Genomic DNA, 10,714 nt, shown 5'->3' with positions numbered 1-10,714 from the left:
CACATGTGTGCAAGTGTGTATGGAGGCCAGAAGAGGGCACTGGATCCCCTAGAGCAGGAGCTACAGGCAGTTGTGAGCTGCCTGATGTGAGTACTGGAAACTGAACTTGAGTCCTCTGGAAGAGCAGCAAGTGCTCTTAACCACTGAGCCGTCATCCCTCCGTCTCCCCCACCACCCCATCTCTTTTATGTGGGCTGTGGGGATTTAACTCAAGTCCTCATGCCTGGCAAGCATATAATCCATTGAGGTATCTCTCCCTCCAGCCCCTAGAGTGCATCATATAAATTTAAAAATTAGCATTTTTAATAACATATCTCTACCCCAGTGGATATTAAATTTGTATGTGAGATGAATTTGTGATGTTAAAAGTTATTGGGTGCAACAGCATATCTAAGCGTTTCTCTTTTTTTACTGTTGATATATAGGTCTTATTTTCTTGTCCTTTAGAAAACCAATCAGCCTGCTTGGTCAAATCTGAAATTTTAATTTAGTTTATTTATTCCACAAAGCAGCACATTATTATAGCAAGTAAAAAGGAAGACACTCCAAGTTTATCTAAAAGTTCACAATATATGAATGGGAACAGAAATTTAAACAAATTCCAAGCAAATCAATAATAATATTTTATATTAAAAATGCAATTTTCCCTAACTAATTAAGATCCATGATGCCCTCCATATATTTCTGCAATGCTTTTGTGCCCTGTATATACTAAACGAAAAAATTCTTAGGCATAGTTAGGAGTACACAGCCAATTTCCCATAGAAGATTTTGTATTCAAGGATTATTTTCCTTGTTTAGGGGTTAACTGGAGGCCCAAAAATGCCTGGATGTGTCACAGGACAGATTGTGAGGATTTCTTCTTGATCATCTGGATGTGAATTTGATGGAATAAAGAGTGGGCGATATGCATCTGATTCAGAAATTTTAAAGAATGTATAGATGTGGGAACCATCGCTAAGGTCCCAAAAGGAAATGCTCTTTTCTTGTAGGTCAAGGAAAATCCCCACTCTGTGCAACCGAGGGTTCACGGTGAGCACAGTCAAGGGTTCAGTGCTGGCGGCATAGAGGTCTCCGTCTCTCACACCCACAGTCCAGAATCCCTCTTCGTCCGACAGGGGGACAGGAACTTGTCGATTAACTGACTCTTTGCAAACGCCGATATCCCATTCTTTGCTGGTTCCCACCACTACCTCCCAGTAATGGCGGCCGGAGGTGAACCGTGAGGAGCCCAGGACGCAGGTGGAGATCTGGAATCTCTCTGCACACTCTTTCCGGTCCTGCTGCTTAGATCCAAAGTAGACACTCCTTAGGTCATCAGAGATGATGAGTCTGTTGTGGGCTGTGTCCACATCAAAGGTCATGTTTACTGTGTAGAGAAAATCCGGTAGTTCAGCAAAGATAAGCAACATGGACTCTGTCCTTCATATTTATTGTTGAGGCCCATGTATCTCACTTTTATTTAATTCCACTCTTTTTTTTAAATCACATTTTGTAGAAAATTTCAAGATCTTCCTAGTTAGGTGACGTTTTATGTGTAGCATGAAAGCAGTTACCACAAAATGTTTCTCTAAATCACAGTTGGAAATGTCTACAGTGTTGACTATTTGACTTATTTAATATTTAATTTGTTTAATTAACATTTTTTTTTTTTTGGTTTTTCGAGACAGGGTTTCTCTGTGTAGTTTTGGTGCCTTTCCTGGAACTTGAACTCACAGAGATCCGCCTGGTTCTGCCTCCCGAGTGCTGGGATTAAAGGCGTGCGCCACCACCGCCCGGCTAATTAACATTTGAAGGGTAGCAGATACAACATTTACTGTAGAGTAGGAAAATACGAATCTTTTCTTTGCAGGCATCTATTTGATTGGATTCTTTAAAAATTTTGTTTTACATTATTTATGTATGTGTATGTGCACCGGAGTTACGTATGTGGAGGTCAGAGGACAACTTGAAGGAGCTGGTTCTCTCCTTCTACCAGGTGGGTCCTGGGGAATCAAACTCAGGCAGGCAGGCTGGACACAAGAGCTTTCATCTGCTGAGCCACCTCACCAGCCCTGGGAGTTGCATTCTAGACATGTGTTTTTTCTTAGAGTTATAAAAAAAATAAGGATGTCTGGGGAGATAGGTCTGCTGAAAAAGTGCTTGCCTTGTAAGCCCGAGTGAGGACTTGAATTCAAGTCCCAGAACTCACATAGAAAATGCTAGGGGTGGTGGTTGGTGCGTAATTATAATCCAAGTGCTAGATAGCGGGAGACAGGCAGGTCTCTGGGCTTGCTGGCCTAAGCTAGTCAGTGAGAGACCCTGTCCCCACCAAAAAAAGTGCATGGCAGCTAAGGAGTGACATTCAAGGCTGTCCTCTGGCTTCCACATGCCCATGAATACATACATACATACAAACACTCAGAAAACAGAGTTATTGCTTCAAGTCCTGAGCAGGGGAGGGGCAAGTTAATTTTGGAGAAGTCAAGACACAGGAAGGTATTGTAAAATGAATGAAAAAAAATTTTCTTAATAATAATAACAACAACAACAACAACAACCCCCCCCCCAAAAAAAAGATACAGGAAGGAACTTCCAAGGTCATGAATGTGCATGGTAGCGGCTGGCCTGGAACTCATCCTATAGACCAGGCTAGCCTTGGACACACAGAGGTCCACCCGACTCTGCCTCCTAAGTGCTGGGATTAAGGACAGGCACTTGGTATAAAGGTTGGTTTCCCAGCAACAGTTCAGACCAGAAGTTGTATGGTGCCATGGTTTAAATCCTGAGTGTGTCCCCTAAGGGAAATACATGGGTTCAGAGGGTCAGGGAATCTTGGAAAAGAGTGGCTTATTGGCCTTTCCAGTAGCCCCTACACATCAGGACCTAGGATATGCTTATCCCAATGAAGTGAGATTGAAGCCAATGTAAACCTCCGAGCCCTTGACTACAACCCAGGTGTCTCACCTGGCTCTTCTCCTAGTTTGCTTTCGCCGTCAGCTTGGCATAGCCTACAACTGCCTGAAAAGTGAGTCTCTGTGGAGGAGCTGGCCAGGCCAGATAAGCCAGTGGGTGTGTCTGTGGGAGGGGGGGGCCGCCTAATTGCTAACTGATGTAGAAGGACCCGTATGTGGGCAGGTAGTCCTGGGGTATATAAGGAGCTAGGTAAGCATTCGAAAGACCAGCCTGCCAGAGGCAAGTTAGCAAGCCGTCTTCCTCCATGATTTCTGTCCAAATGCTTTCTTGAGTTCCTGCCTTGACTTCCCTCAGTGATGGACTGTGACCTGGAAGTGTAAGTCAAATAAACCTTTCCTTCCCCAAGTTGCTTTTGGTCAAGTGTTTTGTTATAGCAACAGGCTGTTGCTAAGACAGCCTCTTAATTACTTGCCTCAGTGGAAAAAAGTCTATACTGTTTACTAATTGGAAGTTATTAGGGAGTTATTTAAGGACAAAGAATACTCTGGAACATATTTCAGCATCTTTTTTTGTTGTTGTTTTTGGTTTTGTGTGTGTGTGTGTGTGTGTGTGTGTGTGTGTGTGTGTGTGTGTGTGTGTGTGTTTGAGACAGGGTTTCTGTGTGTAACAGCTCTGGCTGTTCTGGAACTCACCTTGTAGACCAGGATGGCCTTGAACTCACAGAGATCTGTCTGCCTTTGCCTCTGAAGCTCTGGGATTAAAGGTGTGCGCCACTACCAGCTGGCTTGCATTTGACCATCTTCAATCCAAGTTCATATGGGAGCAAGAACTAAACAGTTGGGGCTGGGTGTGGTGGTGCATGTCCTTAATTCCAGCACTCAGAGGCAGAAGCAGGTGGATCTTTATGAGTTCCAGGGCAGCAAAGGTGACATAGTGAGACCCAGTCTCAACAACAATCCAAAACAAAGTAACTAACTAGAAAGTAAACAGTTGATATGTAGACGGAGTTATGCACAAAAGCACAGCCACTAGGAACAAAGAGAATGAGAAAGGACTGTGTACATTTCAATAAGCCTAGGGTTCAGGAATCCAGTAGTAAGTCTAGACTGGCCTCCTGACTTCAGCCCATTATATATACCACTGGCTACGATAATCCATTTTCGTTGCATACCTTCCTCTAAGACATATCATAACAGCAATGCAGAATAAATGTGATAATAGGAGATGGTGAGATGGATTAGTGGGTAAAGGCCCTTGCCTTGCAAGCCTGGCGACCCGGGTTTGATTCCCAGAACATACAAACACACATAAAGAGGAGAGGAGAGAAAGGATGCCACAAAGTGATTCTTGGAGTCCTCTGACCTACACACACACACACACACACTCACACACACACACACACACACACACACACACACACACACACACACAGGAGTGGATAAAATATTTAAGCGTGGTATAAAACTGAGCACACCAATAATGCCGAGCTAACTTGTGAAGTGGACCCAGGCACTGTTTTCTGCAGCAGCCCTGAGTAGAGAGCACATAGTGCAGACGTGGGGTCTGGATTCCCCGTGTAACTACACCTACTGGTAAATCTCCTCAAACAACCATCAGCCGGCTTTCGCCACTCACGTGGGGGCCCTGAGCGCCAGGATAATTTAATCCATCTCAATGGTCGCCTAAGCTCTCTGTACATCACCGTCACCTGGGGACTTTTGAACACTTCAGATCCCGGGTCTCGCTGTCAGACAGGGGCCGTATATCCTGACTTGGGCTTCTGCTAATCCACATGTGGATTGTGAGTCAGCAGTATCAGCACTGCTCAGATTGTGTCTGAATCAACAATCTCAGGAAAACCTGGTGCTACAGAATCAAAAATTTGCCTCGAACTGGACTGTTAGGTAACTTACACATGATCGAATATGAAAAGCTAACTTCTGGGCTGGTGTTGTCAAAATGGACTCAAGGTCCGCACACATTTTAGATATTTCTCGTAAATACATCAAAAGTACTATGAGGGCTTGCAACCAACACGGCTTGGCAAGTAAAAACTTGCTTGCCCTGTAGACTGGATATTCTGAGTTCAAGCCCAGGGACCCTCATGGTGGAAGGAGAGACTTGGCTCTCTCACAAGTTGTCCCCTAACCTCCACAGGCACAGTCTGAGGCATCCGAGCACCCACATACACACACAGTAAATTTAATTGAAAATAAGACTAAAAAGCAATATGATCAATTAGTAATGTGATTATACAATCACATTATTATTATACAGGCCTCATTTCAAATGTTCAACAACTACCAGTAGCTACCATACTGGATAGTAGAGGGCTAGGGCATGATATAAATATTCTATGTTCTTAACATTTTTCAGGAGGGACCGGGAGGTGGTGGCGCACACCTTTAATCCCAGCACTCTGGAGCCAGAGGCAGGTGGATCTCTGTGAGTTCGGGGCCAGCCTGGTCTACAGAGTGAGTTCCAAGACAGACAGAACTGTTGCTCTTTTGGAGGACCCAGATTTAGTTTTGACATCTCACAATCACTTGCAACTCCAGTTTCAGGGGATCCAATGCCCTCTCTGGACCCATGCACACCCAGGTGTATGCATGTGGTGAACAGATATACATACATGCAGGAAAACACTCATAAATACATATACAAAACTTGTAGGTGGGTGGGGTGTGATAGTGCACACTATTTATTCTCAACACTTGGGAGGCAGAGGCAGAAAAATTTCCCACTTAGTTTTAATCTATACTCAGAGAAGTGGGAATTGCTGTGTTTTGGGCTTTAGCTAATGTTCAAAACTTAACAGGGAGACGTTGGAAAGTTGATTTCCCCAGAGTGCCTTATGGATCTGGAGATGTTTGTAAGAGTTCTTACCTTGAAATATCTTCATCCTGGGGTTCATTTTTAGAATATGATTCAGCTGTGGCTCTAGCTCTTTTATCTTGGCAGTCAGGCGACCCAGCAGCAAAGCAGGTAGAATGTCTTCCTTCAAAGAGACAACGGAGCAATTGGGGCACCGTATGGCCCCCGTCTTGGGACTCTTCTCTAGTGAGTCAATGCACCGGAGGCAGCAGATGTATCCGCATTTCAAATTCATCGGTCTTTCCAGATAACGCTGGCAGAAGGGACAAGCACTGCTCTCTTTGAAGAAATGAGCCATGGTCGGTGCCTGAAGGGAAAGACGTACACAATATGGGCATTTTCATGAGTTGAGTGACTGCTAGATCTTGAGAGACTGCCATCTCTGCACGCACAGGGATGACAGGACTGTCACAGTCATTAGTAATAGGTTCTAAAGACAAAAAGCCCCAAAGCACAGATATAACTGACTTACACCTTTGAACTTCTGATCATTGAAATGGTAGCCGGAAAGAAAGACAGGATTCCTTTCTGAGCTTTCAATTGGAAGGGTGGAAGGGTCTGTATCTAGGTTGCCTAGTGCGGCAGTCCTGGAGCACCTGAAAAGGGGTGTATCTGTCTTTAGTACTTTAATGTTGATTGGTGTGTGTGTATGTGTGGGGAGGTGTGTGCGCCGTGGTGTGTGTGTGTGTGTGTGTGTGTGTGTGTGTGTGTGTGTGAGAAAGACAAATGACAACATGCAGAGTCAGCTTTCTCCCTCCACCCTGTGGGGCCTGGGGACCGAACTCCGGTTGTTAGGCTTGGTGGCAAGTCCCTTTACCCACTGAGCCATCTCACTGGTCCTGTGGGGGCTTATCTGAATTGCAATGTGCTGTGAGTAAAAAACACACACTCAGTTTGAAAGATATGAGAAGAAGAACACAAGCTATTTCATTAACACTGTTAAACTAATGACACATTGTGTATGTATACATACATATATATATATATGTATACACACACACACACTGAGATTTACTTTTATTATTTTTACTTATGTATAGTTGTATCTACATGTGGGCATGTGCACATGAGTGCTGGTGCCCATGGAGGCCAGAGGTGTCAGATCCCCTGGAGCTGGAGTTACAGATAGTTGTGAGCTACCATGTGGGTGCCGTGAAGGGAATCTAGTTCCTCTGTAAGAGCAGCCAGTGCTCTTAACCTCTGAGCTAGCTCTCCAATTCCTTAATTTTTTGATATGTCAATTTATTCCAATAAGTTATTTTACTTTCTCTACCTTAATAATTAGAAAGTGTGTCATTATGTAGGTGGGTCATGTTCTATTTCTATCAGATGGTGCTGGCCTTGACCCAGGAACTTTCCAGCTCCCTTGTCCCACCCGGATATTGGATGAGCCAATGGGAGTGATACATCTCCCACCTTGGACAGTTGGTCAAGCACCGGTTGGACTCTGAGAATGAAGACTTCTTCCCTTCTCCAGGCTGGGTGTTGAAAGGCTCTGTCCCACTCTCTGCTGCTTGAGTAGGGAGCTCTGTGACCCTACATGAACTCACTGTCTGGCATGGGCTAGCCTCAGACAGCACATGCAGGGTCCTAAATCACCTCACTGAGAACTTTTTCCTCTGCCCCTGGCAGGGAGCTGAGAACTGAAGAAGAAATGGCCTGATTGGACTCACCTCTTCTCTGCTCCTCTCTCTCTGGCTCCCAGCTGAATTCTCGAGTGGTACCCACCTCCAAGGGCTTTTTATGGGTGATGCCACCTCCTCTCTCACTCTCCACCTGTCTCTTCTTAATCCAATCAGATTCAGATTTAAAATTTGGCTCAAGTGAGATTTTTATACAATGAAATACACTTTACTGAAAAATAATGTTCGGTCATGTTCTCTCAGCTTTAGGTGACTGATGGGTGGATTGAAATTCAAGGATGAGAACATAAAACTGGGAGGTGGAGGGAACTAGAGAGAGGGGCAGAAGAAGCTTAGGTTACATTTAGTTGTTCATTTAATCATTTCCACAATAATCACTTGCTGGTGTGTGCTGAGTACTTAAAAAAAATCCAAAAAACCAAACCAAACCAAAACAAACCAAAAAAAAAACCCAAATACAGCTGGCGGTGGTGGCACACACCTTTAATCCCAGTCCTTGGGTGGCAGAGGCAGGCCGATCTCTGAGTTCGAGGTCAGCCTATTCTACAGAGTGAGTTCCAGGACAGCCAGGGCTACACAGAGAGACCTTGTCTTGAAAAACCAACCAACCAAAACCCCAAAACAACAACAAGCCCTTCCCCCCCAAACCCCATCAAATACAATTACATTTATGTAGCATGAATCTTAAAAGTTCTTATTAATAAAATCAAACCTGACGCCAGTTATTGGGGTGAATGCTGGAAGATCAGGGAAGCAGAACAAGCCACAGCTACCTCACCTCGCCAGTTCCTCAGCTGGTCCTGTTTCCTCAGACTGGAAGCTTCTGAGTCCTCATCCAGAATGAATCTCAGCTGAACTGCTGTTAGAAGCCTGAAAGCTTAACCAGCCCAAATGCCTCTAGTTCTGTCTTCACGCCTTATATACCTTTCTGCTATCTGCCATCACTCCCTGGGATTAAAGGTTCACTTCTGGGATTAAAGGCGTGAGTCACCATGTTTGGCTGTATCCTTGAACACATGGATTTCTGCCTCTGGAATGCTAGGATTAAAGGTGTGTCTGCCTATCCTCTATGTTTAATATTGTGGTTGTTCTGTCTCTGACCCCAGATGAGTATATTAGGGTGCACGATATTTCGGGAACACAATACCACCACACATCTATTTGAAATAATATTTTTACATTTATTGATCGATTTACTGTGTATGGATTTTCATGGATGTGGAGGCTGGAGGACCACTTTTGGGCAGTGGCTGTCTCTTTCTTGCCCTGTGGGTTCTGGGATGGAACCCAGCCTTGTCAGGCTTGATGACAGGTCTTGTCCGTATAGCTCTGGCTGGCTCCCGACTGAAGATCCTCCTGCGCCAGGCTCCCCAGGCTTGGGATTTCAGGAATTCGCCACCCAGCCCAGCCTCAAGTACAATTTCTAAAAACCTTTGGCATCTCTGAAGTAGTAATACTGCTCTCAGTGCTGGGGAAAAATCCCTAGATCTCATGCATGTCAGGCCAGTGTTCTATTGCTGGGCTATACTCAACTTTGACCAAACAGTGCCCTTTTGTATGGGACTGAGCTGATGTCTGGTTGATTCTCGGCAGCTTCAGAATAAGGGCTGTTCATGGGAGAGAGCAATGCAGGGTCAGCGGATTGGCACTTTCCAGGTCCACGATTCAATTTCTGGGGGTGGGGAGGGGGAGGGGGGACTGGTCACCAATGTCCGCTTTACTCCCTAATTCCTGAGTCAGTAAGTCACAGGCAAAGCCAAATGGAAAGAGTTCTGCCGGGAACAGGTGTGGTGATGTGTGTCCGAGATCTCGGCACTTGGGAGGCGAAGGCTTGTGTAGGGAGTTTGAGGCCATCCTGGACTACATGAGACCCTCCTTCAGAAAAACAAAACCAACCGGCTCACTAACCAATCAACTAGCCAAAGAAACAAACAAAACAAATGATGGGGGTCAGTGACTTTCTGGATAGTGAGGAAATGGATAGATGTTACTGGGGAGTAGGCTGCCTGAAGACAGCATGGATGCGCCCCTGCTCTTCTACAGATTGCTCTATACATCTCTTTATCCTAATCTCCCTTTGCATCCTTGGTAACAAACCAGTGAGTGTGATTATCTTCCAAAGTTATATGAGTCACCTGAGCAAAGTTTTTTTTCAACCGTAGGAGGAGATGGTGGGATCCTTGATTTATAGCCTAGCTGAAGTAACCTATGGCTTGAGATGGGCATTTGCAGTGGAGACAGGGAGGTGGAGGCAAGGAGGATGTGTTTAAGGTCACCCTCAAGTCTTGGGGGCTGACTCCTTGCTCCAGGGCAGCTGTGTCCCATGGGAAATGGAAACAAAATGATTGCCCCCCGCCCCAGGTGATTTCTTTCTCCCTCAACTCTTAGTGTGGAGGGGTCCACCTCCCTACAATCACTGCAGGTCTAGCCTGGAGCTATTCAGCCGAACCTTGGTGTTGGAAACCAGCAGCAAAGCTGGCAAATGGGCCTGATGTGTGAATGTTTTCCAGAGAGATCAGAGAGAAGGGTCACAGACAACCCTCCCCACGGGGCCCCTTCTGCAGTGAATTCTTGGTGCTGAAGACAGATTTATCCCCATTTTGGGTACAGGGTTGTTTTTTTTTTTTTTTTTCAAAATTGACTGAGCAGATGGGATAGCTGAGATGAATAGATTCAATGTCAGGGTGATTTCTTTTCACAAGGTAAATGAACTCCTAAGAGCTGGATGAAAACAGATAACCTCAACCCTCACAGAATAATCTTGTCCTCACTGTCACCGGAACAAGATAATAAGAACAGAACCCACAAGTGGGTGGGTGATTATCTCTGGAGGTTTGAAATCAACCAAAGGTGCGACTTGGTGGGCCTCCCAGATCTTCCTTTTTTGGAGGCAGGGTTTCCAGATGTGGTCGACCAGGTTGATCTTGAATTGCTGAGCTCAAGTCACCCTTTGCCTCGGCTTGCTGAGGGAGGACCACAGCCATGCACTATTACACTTAATAGAAGGCTTTGCTGGGGTGGGGGTGGGGGTGGGGGTGGGACTGGGTGGGGTGGTGGTGAGGGAAGGTGCAGGGGCCACCCATGGAGATTTTTTTTTTTTTTTTTTTTGGTTTTTCGAGACAGGGTTTCTCTGTGTAGCTTTGCGCCTTTCCTGGAACTCACTTGGTAGCCCAGGCTGGCCTCGAACTCACAGAGATCCGCCTGGCTCTGCCTCCCGAGTGCTGGGATTAAAGGCGTGCGCCACCACCGCCCGGCCCCATGGAGATTTTACCTCATCGTCGGTAGCAGATTTAGCCTGGATT

The 10,714-nt window shown here is 45.5% G+C and overlaps 1 protein-coding gene across 1 annotated transcript; it reads right to left on the bottom strand.

The window, feature by feature from the left end:
* Window positions 1–797: 797 nt before the first annotated feature.
* Window positions 798–6,067, bottom strand: LOC128123745 (ret finger protein-like 4A). The gene is made up of 2 exons (XM_052760065.1): window positions 5,782–6,067; window positions 798–1,369 (listed from the first exon to the last, which is right to left on the bottom strand). Exons 1-2 carry the CDS (start codon window positions 6,065–6,067, stop codon window positions 798–800), a joined length of 858 nt encoding a protein of 285 aa, XP_052616025.1.
* Between the last annotated feature and the right edge of the window lie 4,647 nt (window positions 6,068–10,714).

Source organism: Peromyscus californicus, unplaced genomic scaffold (genome assembly GCF_007827085.1).
Source record: "Peromyscus californicus insignis strain IS unplaced genomic scaffold, ASM782708v3 Scaffold_4__1_contigs__length_199733344, whole genome shotgun sequence".
Classification (NCBI taxonomy): domain Eukaryota; kingdom Metazoa; phylum Chordata; class Mammalia; order Rodentia; family Cricetidae; genus Peromyscus; species Peromyscus californicus.
Note: the sequence above shows the minus strand (reverse complement) of the source record. Positions and strands in the feature narration are given on the sequence as shown.